Source organism: Pygoscelis adeliae, unplaced genomic scaffold (assembly GCF_000699105.1).
Source record: "Pygoscelis adeliae isolate BGI_AS28 unplaced genomic scaffold, ASM69910v1 Scaffold113, whole genome shotgun sequence".
Classification (NCBI taxonomy): Eukaryota; Metazoa; Chordata; class Aves; order Sphenisciformes; family Spheniscidae; genus Pygoscelis; species Pygoscelis adeliae.
Window position 1 is genome coordinate 3,900,050 of NW_008825108.1, and position 20,555 is coordinate 3,920,604.

Below are 20,555 nucleotides of genomic sequence, written 5' to 3' on the forward strand. Positions count from 1 at the left end.
TACGAAGACAGCTGCAGATTAATACCATCCCTACTCAGCAGTTGAGCAAGCTCTGGACTATCACACGAAACGCAGGTTTAAGAGCAGGTTTTGACCTTGTGCTGGGACCCTTAGTTCCCTGAACACGGTGGAGGATTTCAGCCTCTTGAGGATGGCATCTGACAAGGTAGCTGCAGCACAACAGAGCAGAATAAAATTCTGTCTTTAAACACTCCGGTAGAAAACGTGACTTGACCTCAAGTTGATGGGCAAGGAGTAATAGCAGTTAAACACACCAAATGCAGTGTAGATCTGCTCCGTGCAAACACACCAGCTGGGGGAAAGCTGTAATAGTCAGGGGCCTTGGCCCTGCTAACGTAACTCTTTAGGAACTGCTGCTAATAAACATCTACAATTAGGAGACAATTACTTTTGCCTTAGCCAGATCTTGAGTAGAAAGCTCACAGAAGAGCTTGGCTTCCTTTAGGGGCTGGAGCAGCTCCCAACACAAGCCTGCAAGGCCTGAGCTGATAGCACCTGCAACTGCACTTCTTGTGAAGCAAATGGGAGTCACCTCCTCAACAGGAGACCCAGGACTAGCCCACCACAAAGGCCTCATGTGAGAATGAGGTACTTAAGACTAAAACAGTTGTGCAAAAATCACCCAGTTTAAGGCAACTTGCCTTATTTTTCTGCAAGTAACCAACATTTAGTATGAGCAGCTTCACAATTTTTATTATTTGGGGTTTTTTTTCTAAATTTCTTGAGCACCTGAACAGACCTTCACCGGTGCACTCAGGCTCCTCTGCCAAGCTCCTTTTGCAAAGCTAATGGCTTCCTGTTGCCTACAGTAAGGAGGCACACGAAATCTGGGCATCGACGCCTCTTAAAAGCACAAACCGTGCCTCAGAAGAGCATGCCTGAGCCTCAGCACGTACCAGGCAGTTGGAGGAGTGTCTTTCCATCCCTTCCAGTGAAGGGCATGCTATTGCGCAGCAAGGGCTTCGCTAGAGGCCAACCACACCTGTGGGGAGGCACGAGCTCCGTCCCAGTGGCGACAACCCATGTGGTGTTCTGGGGTGGAGGGGGAGATTTGGTTTCAACTCTCATCGTGCCCAACAGAAGTTAGTTAAAGAAAAGATGAGATTTGAAACTGAGTTCAGAGCAGGCTGATACTTTTTGGGGAAAAAAAACACCTTCACAGAGTGAATTTATGGAGACACATTCAGGACTGGGAATGCTACAATAAAATAGTAAGCAAATGTGTCAGCGTGGTCTCAGGTAGTTTCAAGCAACATCTACGACTGCGGTCTGAGGCAGCGAAGCAGTGCGAGCCAAAAGCCTAATTAGAAAAATACGTACTAGTCAAAATAACACACAAAGAGCATTTTATACAGGTTACAAAGGAACAATGTGGATATGAGGAAGAACAGACAGCCGGCTCAAAATGTGAGCCAAGAGCTTGTACAGTTCACAGAGAGGGAAAGATTACAACTGAAAAAGACAACAGTAAGGCAGAAGCAGCACACATTTCAGGTGGGAGCGAGGCAGAAAAAAACAGCACAGCCCAGGAAACCTGGGCAGTGACCTTTGGTCCTGCTACTCATACTGATGATCCTAATACTTTTCTCCTAAAAAAAACCTCCACCAACCAAAAAAAAACCAAAACCAAAAGTACTTTTCTCCTTTGCCAACTTGACACGTGTGCAGGAAGGGTTGATCCCCTCCGACTGTTCCAACCTGAGCAAGGACAGCTCTAACTTAGAAGTGGTATTCAGGCCCCAGCAGCCGAGGACATGAAGATAACTACAACATCCCCTTTCCATAGCCTCGTTACCTGATGAAAGTGCTTCCTCTTTTCAGGAACGGCATTATAAAATGCTGAACGGCACCGTTCGATAGACAGAAAGCAAAATAATGCTCGACACGCTACTGAGCAGATGAAACTGCTCCCCATTAGTTGATGTAGCTGCTGTAGTTGATTTAAACCTGCCACATTAGCACAGCTAGCAGGTGCGATTTATGCTGACAAAAATGGGCGTCTAACATTGTTCATTCACCTGTAAAAAAAAGAGCTTTCGATTCTTAGAAAAATGAGCAGACGCAGCGATCAGAAGTGATTTAAACTGCTAAAAATCAAGGGCTTTCCTTTCATTTCCTGGAGGGAGTCATAGCGGTAACTAACAGCTCCACACTGCTCTACATCCAAACAACTTATTTAATGACAGAAGAACAAAGAAATGAAGGAAAAAAGAAAACTTGTAACCATAAAGACAATATACTTGTCAAGAGAAATGAGTGCCCTACACTGAAGTGCTTTCACTTGGTTACTGTCAACTTTTCGGCTGCAGCAAAGCACTGATGAATAAAAGCTCAGCCCAGGCTGGAGTAATGCTTTGAGTTACTCTCCGTTTGGAGCCCTAATTCCAGGAAGGATTGCTTCTCAAAAGTGCTCTGACTTCATGATCTGGAGATCTGAAGTAGTATGTAGGATTGGAGGCAATGCGCATATGGCACTAAGTTCATATGATACGGCACTAAGTTTCTAAGATACTGCAAATAAATTCAACCTGGAATTAGTAGGTGCAACTTTACTGATCTCCATTCAGTAGCCTAAGGTGGATAAAATCCAGATGCAAGCGTTCACAAGTAAACATTGGTTTCATAGCAAAAATATTCGATTTTACTTAAAGGCAGCTCATGGGAGATGCGAGGGAGTGAACTCTAATCAAGCCGTAATGAGGGTGCAGAGGGCAGGCTTCTTCCCAAATAAAACAAACCAAGTAACCAGCTTTCAAGTCGTCAGAAGCCCACCCATACCTCCCAAGAGCAGCAACTGCTCTGACGGAGCACTGCAAATCTCTGATGGAGGTCTGCACAGAATGTCTTTTTCACAAAAGAAAGCACCTCCCCTGATCTTTACCGGACAAGTCAAAGGGTGGTCAGCAGAGGTGAGCGTGGGCCCAGCCTCACCAGAACCATTGCTTGGGGAAGGGGAGAACAGCAGCAACAATTCTCAATTAATGTCAATATTGAACCCACACCCAGCAGAAAACACGGAGACTTTTTTCTCCCCATTAGGTGTGCTCTTAAGTCCTAGCCTTATACTTTAATACACATTGCTGATTACAAATATCCCGATTAAATTCCAGCTTGGATGGTTACCTTGTTTCTACTCAAAAATCTAACTTTTAGCAAGGACCAGAAGAGTCAAGGTATTCTGTCTCCTGCAAGTGCCACCTAGAAGCACACATTTTGGTCATACCTACTAGCCCTACGTGGATGTCTCCTTTACCCTTAGAATACCTCAAATGTCATTAAATATGTACATTCGGCCACCCAAAACGTTCCCTAGAAGGAATTCTCCCTTAAGAAACATCACCTCGCCAGCATGCTTTGTTCAAAAGAAAGGAGTATCCAATTAGTGAATGGTAACTCCAATTGGTAGTACAAAGGTGTACTTTACCAAAACCCAGTGTAGTAGTTCACAGGATTTCACATCAGCACAGAATTGGGTGCATGCTATCTTTAAGACACCCGTAAATCTTTCCGGAAAGACTATACTAAAATAAGATGCAAGATAGCAGCTACTTTCTCATGGTACGGCTTCTGAAGTTGGACAGAAACAACACTGTGTGAAATCACGTCCCAAGTCAAGACAAACACTGCATCTAAGAGTCAATATTTATTTGATTAATAACTTACAAAATTTAACAGATTTAATTTATGTAAGGAGAGCTAATTTATTAAACATTTTACAGAGTTTTTTGTTCACAATGTAATACATCAAGATCTCGACAGTATTAAAATAATACTTGGCACAGTTATAAATAAAGAATATACAAAAAAATCCATAGCTTAAAATGTAGTGATGCTGTTTTACACATTAATTGAAAAAAAATCTGGTGGACATCAAAGAATACAGAAACCTGCAAAGAAACAGCACATGTTTAGGGCCAAGACAAAATTCCCATTTATTCTACCTATGTCAGATTAAGTTGGTCTGATCTGCTGTTGGTCTGGATCAGCTTTGTTAAGTTTCAGAAGCAATGCGGTTTTGGTTCAAGAAGTGAATTATAAGTTTGATAACTGGACAGAAAAATGCTGCATAGTTGGCTCCCCCCTGCTTGATTTTATGATTTCACATCAAAAGATTCAGTATTACGCAAGACAAGTTACATTTTGCACCGGAAACTTCATACATCCCAAATCCACATATGCAAGTTAATTTTCACAACTACTTACTATTGCTCAAATTCTGCAGGTCTCAACAAAACTGCCACCAGAGAGCTATTAACAAGTAAATAGTGCGGAATTCACCACGTATTATTCACCACGTATTACCAAAGATCACCTCCTCCTTTGCAAACATTTTTGACATGGACTGCATGACACAATTCATGGCAGTTAATGCTACTGGGCAACTAAAACCAAAGCTTGTATCACGTACTGAACTGCTCTTCTGGTGCTAGGCGATATTTAATAAAGTGGATTGAAGTTCTTCAAGTCAACCAACCCCCAACAGAAATGAAAAAAAAAAAACCCACAAACAAACCAAAAACAAAAAACCAACAACAAACCAAATACGCAGAACATTACTGGTGACTGAAATAAGCAACACTCTAAAGTCTTCATGCTTTTTTCTGATTAGAAAAAAATATGAATAACTGGTGTCAACTGTTTTCACTGAAATAGAATGTGTCTTCATTAGGATTACAAATTTTGTCTGACAAAAATAGCAAAAGCTTCTTGCCGCCCCTACACCCAAACCTCTCCCATTAAAACTGTGTCCAAGACAACATTGATTTTTCCAGTATTAAACATTCAAGGACTCTAATGCTGCACTTCTGTAAATCCTGATATCTGGTACTTGCAAACTAAGTGTGTGTCTTGAGATCAATGAACAACTACAAAAAAATGTTTACTTGCAAATACTGAACATCAACTATTTACAGTTTCACTGCTCCTCTTACTAAGGCAAGGGCCGGGAATACCACTAGATTGCTTTATTACCTGTAATCTGCATATTACAGAAAACGCTAATTTTGCCAAGCATCAAACATGCAGTGAATTTGCAGGGCGTAATGCCTATTAACAGCAATATTGAACATCACTAAAAGCTCATTAGATATCTTCCTACACTTTTTTTGGTTGAATAAAATGAAAATGAGCAGCTTTAAATACACTAAACACACACTCACAGAGAGAAAACTGTTTGATAAATTATTTATATACAGATACACATTCTTTACACTGGTCTCAGACATCTGCTTTCAGGTCCCTCCCCAAACTCACCTCACAGGTTTCTCGAACCACTGGGTTGCTACAGCACTTAGAAGAGAACTAACCTGATTCTCAGTCTCTCTGTAAACAATAGTTAAGGAAGCAGTGAACAATTCACTATGAGTATATGAAAACACCATAACAAAAATCAGTGCATCACATTCAAGAAAAGCCCCTTTGGAATGCAATTTCAGATCATTCCTTACCTTCCAAACGTATCTGTAGCATGAGAACTTAAAAAAAGAAATTAAGGGTGATTCCCATGTGCCAATACACCATCTTCTTCAGAACGCCGCGTTACATTTTCTGTGTGCGCGTGCTATTATGGGGATATTTTTTTTTTTAAAGTTTGGTTTCCAGTATTTTACATCCAAACAAAATAAGCATTTCAGACAACTTTGGGTTCTTCCTCTGCAGTTGCATTCAATTTAAAACTATCTTGTCTTTTTATAATTGAGATTTTTGCTTTCACATCAGTGGTTTCCCCCATGCAATTTCTCTTCCAACATGTCTCCAATTACACTACACTGTACCGTATGAGGACCAAACCTAATATTGAAACATTGCTAGTTTGTAAGTTGCTTATACGATTACTTCAAAGATAATGAATTTTTTCCACTTTTTTCCTGAACATTATATAGAATCTAGTTTTACAGGTGTATCATGCATTTAAGCAGGGCTTTAACTTTGACAGAAGAGCTTTCCTTATTTGCACGACTGTTTATTTCAGACTATATAATCTCAGAACAGGGTTATTACAAGTATTTCGTTGTACCACTAACTGGTGGCAAAAACAACCACCAAAAAACGTGGGCAACGTATTTTTTCTCAACATTATATGACGTGCCCTACTGCTATAACTGAACACGTTACAGGGGATTCCCACCACATGATGTTTATAACAGTATTGAAAAGCACATTTTTTCAATGTACGTAATACCACAGAAAATCTGTATTAAAAAAATCACATTACAGGAATTACAACATAGCGATCAGTGAACGCTGCAGCATGAAATTTAGTTTTATATTCTAGATTCTTGTTTCAGTGGAATTATTCATACCAGGAAATAAATTTTTCTGCTCCGCACAACGTAACTACTTATGTCAATACTTCAATAATCTCATGCTCCATTGTGAAAGACCTTAACTAAAAAACCCAACAACAAATACTGTGAATATGGTGTCGCGAATAATTCTCATGTTAAGAACTGTTAAAATCCCTTTTTGATCTTCCTCCTCTTCCTTATCAGGTTTGGCAGTTTATTCTGTCCATTTTTACTTTTGTTAATAAAATTCTGATGAAGAGAAGGTACCTTAAGATTCATCATCAGCCCTACACATAGCATGCTACTCTTCAAGGGATGCGGATTCGAGAGAGAGAGAGAGAGAAAATTTTTCAGGCACCACTCAGATATGATATGCTCACAGGATGAAGGTGGTGCTACACTAGCTGGTAGCCTGATCCTGAAGTTTGGTCGTATTCTATTGTATACTGCCTCGTCCAGTCCACGATAACAGGCCGAAAAAGACCACAGCATCTGAATTCAAAGAAGTCTATAATGTTCCTTATACATCCATGGCTAAAAACAAAACAGAAACACGTTAGTAAGCAATATCATAGCTCATCTAACAAAGTACAACATTTTTTGTCTACCTACAAATTCGATTCTTCACCCTTTAAGTTCCTAACTGTAGAAAACCAATTCACTGAAAAATTATCTTAGTGCTTGCTGACGAGCAAGTTCTGAAATAAGTAGTCACCAGACTGGTCAATGTTTGATCCTTAGACACAACCAAGACACTAACCTTCTTTCGCTATCTACCAAAACTGTATGGAGAAATGTAACATGTTATTGGCAGCGCATCATCATGTAGGTGGTAATTCATACCCCTTTCTAAGAGGAAAGTTGCATTGTACAGATGGATGCAAGACAAAACAGTATGAAGTGAATGTCTTCCTAGAATAATTTCCATTTTTATTAATATCTATTTCTGCCATACATACTGGTTCACCAGCTGCACGTCTAAGATCAATTAAGTCCCTAGACAACACAAAATTAAGAAAGCATTATCTGAATTAAATGAACTATTCGAGTGCTTTCTGCTGCTGAATCAATTAATTGTCAAATATTTAAAAAACCTTCATCAAAATTCCGACGTGTTGGGTTTTTTTTAACTTAATTACACATGGACTGAACAGATCACGGCTTTCTGGAAGAGAAGCTCATGTTATGATACATGCAAGAACAGGTCTAAGCAACAAGGAGATGACAACTACTTGAAGTCAATGCATCACCTGACAGGTGATGCCAAGTCAGCTATTTTAGACAGCTGGTGTTATTTTCAGGAGTCATTTTTATAATAGCAGCTATTTCAGTGAAAATGGTTTGTGAATGTGACATTAATTTGAGGATAAAACCAGCATTTTTTTCCTATTCTGTGCACCGCCCTATGTTCTTCAAGCAAAATAATTATGTTTTTGTTACAACTCTTATCTGTGGGAAGACTGCAACCATACAGACATGCTTGTCTATTTCTCACTAGAAGTTCTGTATGGAAGGATATTAAAAAAAAAGATCACACAAACTTTTCTTGTAGCACAAAATCAAACCGCGACAAGAACCTCTATCTTCCATTCCCCTGGGTGTCTCTTGAAAGAGCAGCTGCTCCCACAGGAGGCACAGCATATGCAGCAGGATGAGACATGCTTCTGTCCTTTCACTGCTCCTTCTGTAATGTGTCCTCAACCCACCAATATTCCAGCCTCATGCCTTCACTTATTTCCTGCTTTGGCTCCATAAGCTGCTCCATGCCGCCATATTCCCATCCCAGTGCTGTATCATCCCCAAGCCCCTCTTCTCAGCTTGCACCCTCTTCGCTACAGAAACCAGAATCCCAACCTACCCTTTACATACTGATACCCAAAAGCCCACGTCTCACCCATGCAACACCCACTTCAGTTCCTGGGACACCCTGCTCCCTTCCCCACCAATAGCTTTGCCCATGCTCTTCCTCCTGAGCAGCAAGGAAGTGCTGCCTCTTTTCTCACAGTAAAGAGAGCAAGGGGAGCTACTGCACAGAGCAAATTCAACAGCACATTAAATATCAATCAGGAGAAAGTGCCTGGTGTGGAAGTGAAGATCCAGGTCAACATCAACACCATGCAATAAGCAACTACCTCTGGTTTGGGCATCTGATTTATAAAGATGATGATATTTCCCCATAAACTCCACAGCAAAATATGACCACTGCTGGAAAGCATTATTTTCTGTCTTTAAGCATCCCTGTCTAGAGGCACTACAAAACGTTTATCACTTCCTTTATAACTGGATAGAACGTGTTACTGTAGAAATAGCTGACAGAGTCAGCATTCCAAGTAGTGAAAATACTTTAAGAGTATTTAGCTATGTTCTGTTTCAACAAGCTGCACAATTCAAACACATGCAAGGCTACACAAATAAGAAATATGTTTACACTTTAAAACTTACTTGAATGGGCTTTCAATAGATGTGGTTGTAACTTTAAAGTGCTTGTATCTTCGTGCATTCATTCTTTCATTTGTAGTGATACCTAAGCAAGATATCTGAAGACAGGAAAAAGAGTAAGCAATTTAGCTCATGTAAAAACATGCAAACACAAGCCCTGCATAAGCCAGACTGAAAAGAGAGGACCAAATTTACTGTTTTATATTCCTTCTTTTGAAGGAATTTTTGTCTGGGGAAATTATGAGGTCCTAACATAAAACACCATACAACAGCTGTACCAGACTGTGCAAAAGGTTTCATTTTTTAAGTGCAGAAATAAATCACGACCACTGAATAAACTGCGACTTCTCAGTTCATAATAAAGAGATGCCTTTACTGTACTGTCAGCTGAAATGTACTGTAAATAATAGATTCAGGAGTTACTTTACACAGCACTTGAACCACTTTCTTTTCCTCTTGACAGTCTGGTTGTAGCTCCAGTAATATATTCTTCCCCATTTATAAATTTGTTGCAGCAACATAACTTTTCTGTCCACAAGACAACAAGATGACCAGAAAAAGAGTGGGGTTTTTTGTTGTTGTTGCTTGTGCATTTTCCTTTTTACAGAATCATTTGGCCCAAAGGCTATGATTTTCTGTAACAGCTTTCCAACTGCGTTAGCCTAAAAGGGTATCTTATGTAAAACTGGTGTGTACTGTAATGTGATGTAATTGGAAACAAAAATGTGAGAACTCCCCTAGCAGCCTTATAGTACAGGAAGATAAAATCTTGTCATTCCTAGTGAAATATAAAAAGTCAACTCTGCTGCATGTTACAAAAGCAAGAACACTGAGAAAGTTAAGTTTGGGCTGGCTTGCCTCATTTGGATGTACTTAGTATCTCAAGCATTTTCTTCGCCTCCATGAAACGCAGTGAAGTTTTATCTCTACGTACATAAATGGGCTCTCAATGACCAACTAATGAAGTAGGAAGTAAAGGTTTTAAATTATTTTTCTAAGATAGTAGGTAGTGTTTTGGCAATAACCCAGGCCAGTTCAATAACAAGGACAAGTCCAAACCTGATGGTGGAGAGAGAGAAAAAAAAACACCAAACAGCAAGAGGAGGGGCTGTGCAGTTGCAAGCCAAAAGAAGCAAATTAGAGAATATCTTTATCAATTCCATCATTATAGCAAACTCCAAAGAGATTTGTCAAGAACAATCCTAAGTTTTCTACGAGTAAAACTCTTAGGAAATTTAGTAATATGACTGTGAGTTCGGTTTCCATTTTTCCAGGATTAGTGAAAAAGTCAAATGCTAGAATTATTTTGCTTAATTACACTAATGATACAAAATACTATGAGATGTGTTTTTCCAAGTGGCATAATTCAAAGATTCATCTGTACACAGATCGTATTAGCAGGAATCCTCAATGGGGAACTTAATGGATCATGATATAAGTATGATGGAAGGCTCTCCAGCAAGCTACATGCTTATTCTGCTATAGAAGTCTGGTGGGTTAGACTGCTTTGAAAGACACCTAAAATACACGTAGTTCCTCTGCTCATTTGTCTTGGGCAGGAAAGACCTCTAAAAAACTGAATGGCTCTCGCTCACACATACAAGATTTTGAAATTGATGTACGTTGTAAATGATCAATATTGTAGAGAAAGGAGGACAAAACTTAAATTTCCTGGAAAGTTTTACCTACAACTTAGCGGATCTCTGGATCCTGTTTTACCTACAATCTAGCGGATCTCTTATTTCCAGGATCTCTGGAAAGATTAAATTGGTAAGCGACAAAACTCAAATTTCCTGGAAAGTTTTACCTACACCTTAGCGGAAGATTTTTATTTCCAGGATCTCTGGAAAGATTAAATTGGTAAGCCTCACGGTTCGTTAATGACAATTCATACTGAAAGACTTCTAAGTCATACTGAAAGGCTTTCAGTATGACTTGTCTTTCCTTGAAAAGGATAAAGAAAAACTTGGGTTTGGTCAGATTACAGTACAGTAATGTGATCACAAATCACACTGAAGCAGTGTAAGAAATTATTGCATCCCCTTTGAAGTTACCACCCTCTTTCTGCTAATGACGTGCTGCATTATTCGAAGTTCGACCCACAGGTCTTATCCTCTATTAGTCCTTATTGCCTTTCTCTGGCCTGTTTTGCCTTTTTGTCATTCTGAGAATGGAAAGTGGGAGGTAGGTATTTTAGCCTCTTGAAAAAAAAAAACCAAAACCCACAAGTGAATGAGAAGTGAATGATGCCCAATATCCAGAGACAACACATGCCTGCCTCCTCCAGTGTGGCTGAAAGACTGAACACTTGGTCTTGCATAACGAACATTAAAATTTAAATGACAGAACTATTTTATATTCGTATGTCACTCCCAAGACTCAGTATTACAAATGAAGTGCTCTTCCATACCTGATACATCTGACACATGAGTAACACAGCCACCCACATGAAGTGAAAAACACTGTTTAGAAACATCCAAAACATCCACGGAGAACAGGTAGCAATCTGCGTAATATAGGTCCAAAATCCATCCTTTGCATAACTTGTCTCACAGTGGAAACCCCAGTCTAGAGAAAAACCAAAGTGTCAAAAACCATACAGAAGATTTAAGACATGTTTATTGCACATCAACACAATGCCCACATTAGAATGTATTAAATTAAATAAGAAAATGACAACATGCCAAAATAGTTTTACTTGCTCTCTCTTCCTTTCCCAACTCCTTCAATACATGACATATGCACATACTTGGCTGTGATGAAGAAAAAAATCTAGGACAAGAAAAACATCACCTTCTAACTCAAAATATCCAATATAGTCAATTATTAATATGCAGTTCAATTCCAGAATAAAAATATCCAAAACTCTGATAAGGCAGAAATCCGTAAAAGTTCATACCAAGAGATAAACAAAATATTTATAAGCAATTAAAAAAAAGCCAAAAAACTACATTTACTCACAAGAGATACATCCATAAATCATCCAGCAGATCATAAAAAGCAGGAAGAACAGGTATCCCATAAAATAGCGATGGTTCCCTGCTCCTAAAGTTGCACAACAACAGGGATCAAATTATGACACTTTCAGAAGACAGACAACACTACATCAGAAAATTTAATTGCTTGCTTAGAAGTACCTCTTCTTACTGTATACAGAAACATTACTCTCCAATATTAAGCCAATATAACTTCAAGACAGTGAAATTAGCTGGTTTACTTCTAATTTTTTTTTTTTATTTCTGAGACAACAAAGCAATGTTTTTTCTTCAATTTCTGTCACATTACAGCTGCAATTCACACAAATGCATTTCATTTGTAACCTCTTCATGAGCTAATAAAATTATTGCTAGACAATATTTAGAACAATGTTGGTGACAGCTGTTGCAGAGCCCTGAACAGCCAGGAATTACACGTCAATAAATATGTTTAAAATTCCATTAAAAAATCGTCAGACTGCAGAGTTCACTTTCTTAAAAGAAATAGAAATATGAATAAATATACAACCTCCTGTGATAATAAGCTAACTCACAACTTAGGTTTAAATCTGCTTGATGAAGCTAGCTAAAAATAAAATATCTAATAGAACTTGTAAAACAAATACATGTAACTGAACAGACGAGGCCTAACAACCTGGCTAAAATATTGGATAGGATAAAACCCATTCTGTTTAAGACAGAATTTAAATGCAACAAAATTCAATTACTAAAAGACAGATCTATTTTTAACATTAGTAGAGCTAAAAAGGTGCCCCTTATGCGAGTACATCATAATTCTGAAGTACTCAGCCTTCCTTCTGTTTGTAAAATATGTCCAGTGTTGCAACCTTCCAACAGCTCTAGGCTGTAAACTAAACCCACAGAGATGATAATGGGCTACAAAAGATTTGGCTGTCATCATCTACCAGCGCAGCATTTACTTCTTCATTATGTCAAGTGTTCTGCCTGCTAAAACAAGAGCATCCTCTGGAGGCAGAAAATAATCAAGTGCTTTTAGCAAGTGAACTGAAAGACTGTATAAATAAGAGATGAGGAAAAATACACATACAACACAAGCTAGACTAAACACATTTCCTTGAAAAATCAAACAAGTCCCAAGACATAAAATATGTTGTAACATTGCCTTCAATCACCTAAAAGCATATGAGAAACAGTGTTGGGAATGTCCCTAAGGTATCATTTTCATTTGCATTCTAAATTTCAGAACTGTTAAGTTTCATAAAAGACATCTTTTTAAAAAAATCAAAGCGAAACAGTGACCTAGAGGTTCATCTGAGAGGCATCTGATGAGATGCTCCTTTCAGCAGCATCCTCAATGATACTACACCAAATTCTGCTTAACAGGAAATCCGTCTGTATTTGGTAAAAACATACGTGTAGCATTTAAAACTATAAATGAGACAGGTACGATCTTGGTCACAGTTAAAAAAAAGACTTTGGAAAAAGAAAGCGGAGAAACTGCCTTTCTTCTGTATCTTAAATAAGACTGGGCAAAACACAGCACTATTCTCTACAGTTTCACCCTGGGCTGGCAGGAACACAGTCAGTTATCCTCCACAGTTAAAACAAAGCTGTAAGAATTGTTGCTAATTTCTTTTATATATAGTATAAGCACAACCATATAAGTAATAAAATATAATAAAGATAACTGATTTTTTACTGATGGAGTCATATTGCATGATTTAGACGGTTTGTTAATTTCTTAATTTTTCCTACTTTTAGCTCCTTGGAGAAGAATCTTTATTTTGGGGGGGGGGGGGAATGTTCATTATTCTAAACCGTAAAATAATTTATCATATACACAAGACCTACCATCTGAGTCACTGCTATCAGAACAATAACTCAGTACAACGTCAGCATAACCCATGCGACATAATGGTTTAAAATTTGGCTCTAGCTCCTTTCTTGCTATTACTTGAAAACTGATTTTCTGCTGCAAGTCTGCAGTTTGCAGTTGAAATGTAAATACCAGTTTAATAAGATCTCTTATTTTTCATCTTCAAACAACCCACTGTAAAAGACATAATGCCATTTTGATACTCCATTAAAAAGACAGGTATAATCACCTTTAGAGGCTCGCTCACTGTAACTGTAACTAAAATTTTGCAGCTATGAGGAAAATAATTTGCCCCAAGTGCCAATTTATTTATTTTTCAAATACTGTGCACTTTTTGTCAACCTCTTCAGAGTGGTAAAAATATTCTCTCTCAATCTCTTTATGTGGCAAGTTTTATCCCCAAAGGATTTATGTTAGAGTGTCTGTACACACTCATACAATATTTCTCAGTCCTATCTTTAGTAAAATTCTTACCCTTCTAACACATTCAAAGGAACACTACATAAAACATCTCCAAATTCCACCTTTCCAGAAAGGCGCGAGTCATGCTTCCCTTTTTGGCAAACATACCATGAATGCTGTTTTAAGAATGGATTCTGGTTTGTAATCCTATGCTCAGAGTCACCATGTACCAATCTGAGAGACAGAAAAGCCATATAAGGTCATTTAGACCACCACTCCCTCCAGGTCAGGGCTGTTCCCATAGCGTGATTTCTAATGCTTTTTTCCCAGCCTACTTTCAAGCGTCCTAATGTTTACTTTTACCTCCAGTTATCCCAATCTGTACAAGACCACGAGTAAAGAGGATTCTGCTTTTCCATCACCATTGTTTTTCAAAGACCATTTCCTCCACCTAACTTAATCCCATTACTCACATACTCTCTTATTACGCACAAACTAAGGTCTTTCCTCCCCCATCTATTTTTTATACTTTTCCAGTTACTGATTAAAATACCGGATCTTTCTGTCCCATTGACAAGTATTCCTCAACACTCTTGCAAAACAAACCGTCACTAAACACTCTCCAAAACCTGAGCCCATGCCTCCCTGCCTGTTTTAATTAAAAGTTTCTTAGTCCTTCACTGTAAAACATCTAAAATATAAATCAAAAGTAGCTTAGGTAGTAACACCAGTAGGAAATATAAAGTAGAAGGGAGTGATATAAGTCCATCTCAGTGAGACTTCAGTGATGTTCTGTTACAATTCAAATGCCAGCATTGACTATTTTACTCTTGATCATAAGACCAAACTACTGTGACTATCCATTATTATATATATTTGGAAGGACTACAATGAATCATTTATTGGCAGTCAGCTGTCAACGAATCCAGGTCTTAATTCCTCCCTAAGATTAAAGTTACCCCTGCTTGTGTCCTAAAAAAGTAAACCAGTGAAGCAAGCTGCACTCATTTCCTAGCTGTGAAGTCTTCAGTACTCCCTGCATAATAATGGCTTTCAAGAAGTATGACAGGGAATACATAGTATTTAGAGACTTTATTCCTGTTCTATATCCGCTCCTTTCATCATCACTGGGGAGAATAAATGACTACCTGGGGGATCAAAAAAAGAATACCTCAACAGGAAGTCATTCTGTATCTAACTGCTATAAATCATGACATTTTTGAGTACGTATACTTTCCCATTAAATTACTAAAAATTATTGGTAAAGATGAAAATTTTTATCTTATGTAATGAATAATAGTCAGTTGTGAAATCGGTACGTGCCTTTTCTGCAAACATTAAAAAGCAGTTAAACTTTGCATCTTTTAATTACTAGGGTTTTTGTTAATAAAAATGTATAGATAGGAAACTGAATTAGACACAGAACAATTTTGAGGAAGAGTATATAATAGACAACACAAATGAGAATAATGCAGAGAATTGCATGTAGGAAAAAAAAAAAAAGCTCAATATTGAAGAGGTTTTTCCTTCTACCAAAAACCAAAACCAGTTTTTCCTCAGACTTTGGCAGCAGCCAAGTCACTTTCACCATGAAATGAGGACAAAACCCTGTACAACACCCAGGGTCGATTTAAGACAACCTTGTATTTTAGCAAATTACTCACCTACACAGTTACCCACCCACGGGCAGTGGTGATCAAACTTCGCTATACATCGATTGCATACACCACAGTGTTTGGACCTCACTGGCTTCCGTATCTGTAATGGTTATTAACATTTATTTAGAACAGCAAAAAACCCTGACATTTTATATATATATTTTTTTTAAACCCCTCAATTTAAATGTAAATTGATTTTTTTCTATTGTTAACCCCTTAGAAAACTTCAAACGATGCTAATTTTTAAAGCAATCTTAGCTATTAAGCTTAATCTATACACTATTTAACACAAACATCTATACCACCTCACTGAAATTATTTTCATACTATTTTTGTTATCGTTTTGTTAAAATTTTTTTCCCCATACAAATTTCTCCTATCCCCTCCAGCTATTGAGCTTTGTATAGCAACCAGTTTCATTTCAGCTTTTTAACAATGAAAACACAGAATGCGTTTGTGTTCCACGATTCTGTCAGTATCATTCATAACTGAGCTCTAACGTAAACTCTTCCAGCTTATTTTCTAAAGACAGGAATATGACTCAACAAGTGGAACTTGGTGGAACTTAAAATGCTAAATTACTCCCAACAATTTCTTTTAAAAGGTGCTGTTTTGAAAGAAAAATAAAATGGCAATTAAAAAAACCTGATATTAAGAGTTCTGAGATATGTATGTATATACACACACACGTAATTTTTAAGGTGCCACATCTATACGTAATTTTCCAGATTCAATTTTGGGAATATTAACATCATTCATGTTCTACATAGGTCAGAGCATTATAGTGTAACACTGATAACCCTGATAATTTTATATTTACTAGTTAACTTTCTAAAAAAGAAACATATTACATTTACTATAGTTACTTTTTCTTTTCCTTAAGCAGTTATTTCCTTCTAAATTTTCTGTGGTGAAACTAAGTATTAACTAGTCCAAGAAAAGTATTTGCTTGCAATTTGACAAACTTTACAAAAATTAAGATTTCCCCCCCCTCCCCCGCCAATTACTGCCAAATTGAGAAATACACAATATTTTACTAGAAGCACCACATAATTTTACTGTGAGTTACAGAGGTGGTGGAATGTCACCTGTGATTTTCATAACTTGTTAGGTGTATAACCAACCATCTTGGTGGAAATATTGGATACTTGGATTTTGACACTGGCAAGTTATTTCCACAATGATCATCTTTTTTTCTCTTATTGTTGCAGGGTTTTTTTGTGTACGGATATATTATTTATTGAAAACACTATTTAAATTAAAGATTACAAATAAATCCTGCCCTTGAAATTGCATTATTAAGGCCAAAAATGTGTTCAGTATAGGAAAATCTAATTTTGGCCTAGCATTAAAAAAACCCAAAAAAACCAAAAAACAAATCGGTGCTGCAATTGATTAAAAAATATACTACCAAGCAGGTACTGCAGAATATACTGAGGTCCAGACTTCCTGTCTCTGCAAGTTCTACTATTGTCTGAAGAAAAAAGAGAAAAAAAAATTAGAATTTAGCATATAAACAAATGCTGACAACCATTGTAATAGCTGCTTCTCAACCCAGGGTTATGAACTCTATTCATTTCAGGTACTTTCTACACACAGGAACAACTTAAATTCAGCTGAAACTGATTTTAAACCTACTTTGTTAAACCAATATGCACAGTTGCTTCTAAATTAATTCTAGCTTATACTTATCCCTACTCTATCTAGGTTTAATTAGAGAAAAAGCAAGCTTATCTTAATTTTGATACATCCACCAGTTTGCACCAGTTTGACTAACCCGTTGTTAAAATTAATGCAGCTGAATTTCTAAACAAGAACACAAATAAAACTAGGTAGCAGGATCAGCCAGTTTAAAAAACGAACTTTCCTTCCAGAGGTATCCCATCAATACCTTCAAATCTATATTCACCTCTTTCCTCAGACGTCGAAGCTTCAAGAAAGAAAATAAATAATGCAAACCAAATCTCCTCTTACATATAATGCTATACTTATGGGTCAAGTGATACACAGAAGTAGGTATCAGTTAAAGCATGCCTATACCTTCACACTAAATGACAGCTCTTTTTATTTTGTACACTCCTTCAGTACCCACTTCACTGTCAGAACCTAGTATTCCATCAAATGGTTTCCAACAAGTTTTAAAATTCAGCAGCTGAAATGTGTGCTGCATGAGACTTAAGTGACATTTGCAACGTATGGAAAACATCCTGAAAACATCTTTTGCCAGAATAGCCTTCCTTGAACCACAAGGAATTACCTCAGCATAAATAGCCTAATGGCAAATAGATTAATCTACTGGTCCCTTTCAAACCGTGTATATCTTATGCATCAAGGTGGTTTCTAACTGCAGAAGCAGTAAAATAGTCCTTACAACTATTTTCTCACCATAGTAATATAAACATAACTTCCTTAATTAGATGATGACCACTAAGGTGGGTATCTTGACTGAAGCCGCAGAAGTTTTCCTCCAAAATACTACTCTTAATAACTGGTTAGGAAAAATTTATGGAAACTTTTCCTCAAAGTAACCAGTAAAAGCTACAGTCAACAGTCCAGGCGTAAATCAGTGTCTTAATGCTTTCCCTGCTGACCTCAGGTAAATGAGGAACAATCTTTACAGTTTTCTAACACTTCTAAGCTCTGAAAGTTGGACTATTTTTGCTCCTCGCTTGTTGTATTTCCATTTGCTATTGGCCCAGTATTCTTGCCTCCACCACTGCAACCCTTGAGATCCCTTCTCCAGCCTGCCACTGCCATTCAACAAGCCCTTCCATGTCCCTCTTGCATCTTGCCAACTTCAGTACTCTACATCCCTTTCTCATCCCCCTCCGCCATCCCTCACTGCTCCAACAGCATTTCCCACTACAGGACTTGAAATTAAGGAGCCTCCCTCACAAGAGTAACTTTTTTAAATAAACCAGATGAACAGAAAGAAAAAAAACAACAAGACATATCTACCATGATTTCAATGCTTTTGATGTAGTTTTTGATACCTTAATATATTTTGGACAATTTCCGTGGGAGTATACACTACACTACAGACTAATGAAAGGATGAACAAAGGAAATGTACATGCTGTGATGCTCAGCACTGGAGTTCAGTACTGTCCACAAGCAAGACCCCAAAGCTCAGGAGAACAGAACTGAACAAGAGCTGATAAACCACTTAAATATAAGTCTCCTTAGAGATTATAGCATAGACACCCAGGAGTACTCAAGTTAGAGCCACATTTTTGTGGTTTACAAACATTGGGTCTATTTTCTGTGCTTCTGAACTATTAATATTTGATTTTGAATTTTTGAATTGTTTATTTATTATTTATTTATTTCTGTTAAGAGTGACTCGGGTTATTTTGTAACACAGAAGAAAGGGCATGACATATCGGAAGAATAAACATCTGAAATTGTTGGTTACTACATACTTCCAAACATACTTAACTTGGTCATCTGCAACTACAAGAACTTTTTTGGTTGCTTATTCCAAAGCTAAAGGCTAACTCAACATAAAACATTTGGAGACAAGTTACAAAAACATGCGAAAGCAGTACACTGCACAAAGGTAGGACACGCACCCTACAGTGGTTTATGCCCCTGATAATAGATCATTTCACAATTTGGTTAGCTGCAATGTAAGACATCCAAAACATTCATAGCCATATGCATCTGACTGAAGAAGTTGCATTTTACAATTCCTATCGAGTTCAGCAAGGCTTTTGTAATCACACTTAACTACTTAAGCAAACACATCAAATGAATTGCATATTTATGCAATTTGCTGAATCCAAACCAAACCAAAGTACACTTGCCGACTCTTCTATTTAGTCCAGTTGAAGAAAGAGAATTTAGTCTGGAACTTACTTTGGCAAATTTGCAATAACAGGGAATTTGCAAAAGTAGATCTGCACATTGACTATCAACTCAGTAATAATCTACTGGAAAAAATAAAAATCACTTAGGCTATCACAACCATCTTTTAAAGGCTACAGTGTGTTTATCACTACATAAGGCCATAATTCCAAGCGTCAGACTTCAATCCACATAGGTGTTTTCACAAATGAGCGTGAAGTAGAAGCACAAAACTCACTTTTGGTGGGATGTGAGCTTCTAGGAAACTTGCCCAAAACGAAACAAACAAAATGTTTCTGCTGCTTGTATGATTTTGCAATATTCAATGCTGAGTTTGGCTGCTGAGGACAATGTACTTCAACAACAACAAAAAAATTAGAAATGCTAACAATAGTGTTGTAAAGTCTTAGAAAGATATCATTAGATCATCACCAAAAGAAAAAAAAAATATCCATCCCATACTGCCTGGGGTTTGGTAATTTTTATCCTCAGTCAGTCTAATACTTTTAGCCACAAAGTTAAGGAAAACTAGAGGTGCTTTAAAGTCTGGAATTTTTTTTAGAATCAAATTAACTAATGCTTACCCCACAATGGGTCATTTGTTTCAGTACAGCAAAATTCTGAAATTTCACATTTGCATTTTCACCCAACTGCTTTTTAAACTTTTTTGTCTTGAAAATCTAAGTTGCAATTTTGTTACTCAAAATGACCTAAACGTAACTGTGGACCAGTAAGCACTTGAACATATATTCCAAATGTAAAAAAAAGAAACCTGGATGACAAGTGAAGGGGAAACTTTTCAAAATTTTAGACTTCATTATACAACAATTCATTGAGATTTCACGTACTGAACAGCAAACTACTCTGACCAACTGGTGGCAGGCTGCTGAAGATCAAGTTTCACATATCCCATACCTTTTTCTTTTGTTCTTCCGTGGCTTTGATGATTCCTGGATCAGATTTCCAGGATTTTCCAAAATTGTAGAAAAGTGCAACGCTATTAGCGAGGAACGGAAGATGTATAAAGAAAAAACTGAGATGTGTTTGAAGTCAAGGAATCTAAAGTTTAA

At 37.5% G+C, this 20,555-nt stretch overlaps 1 protein-coding gene across 1 annotated transcript in view; it reads right to left on the bottom strand.

Moving 5' to 3' along the window:
* Positions 1–4,532: 4,532 nt before the first annotated feature.
* Positions 4,533–20,555, bottom strand: part of ZDHHC17 (zinc finger, DHHC-type containing 17) — a 56,426-nt gene continuing 40,403 nt past the window's right edge. Inside the window, exons 10-16 of the mRNA XM_009327530.1 lie at positions 20,401–20,525; positions 17,052–17,114; positions 15,647–15,740; positions 11,709–11,792; positions 11,158–11,315; positions 8,751–8,845; positions 4,533–6,842 (exon numbers count right to left, since the gene is read on the bottom strand). Coding sequence (XP_009325805.1) covers positions 6,704–6,842; positions 8,751–8,845; positions 11,158–11,315; positions 11,709–11,792; positions 15,647–15,740; positions 17,052–17,114; positions 20,401–20,525 — 758 coding nt within the window. The 3' untranslated portion in view covers positions 4,533–6,703. The remainder of the gene's footprint in view (positions 6,843–8,750; positions 8,846–11,157; positions 11,316–11,708; positions 11,793–15,646; positions 15,741–17,051; positions 17,115–20,400; positions 20,526–20,555) is intronic.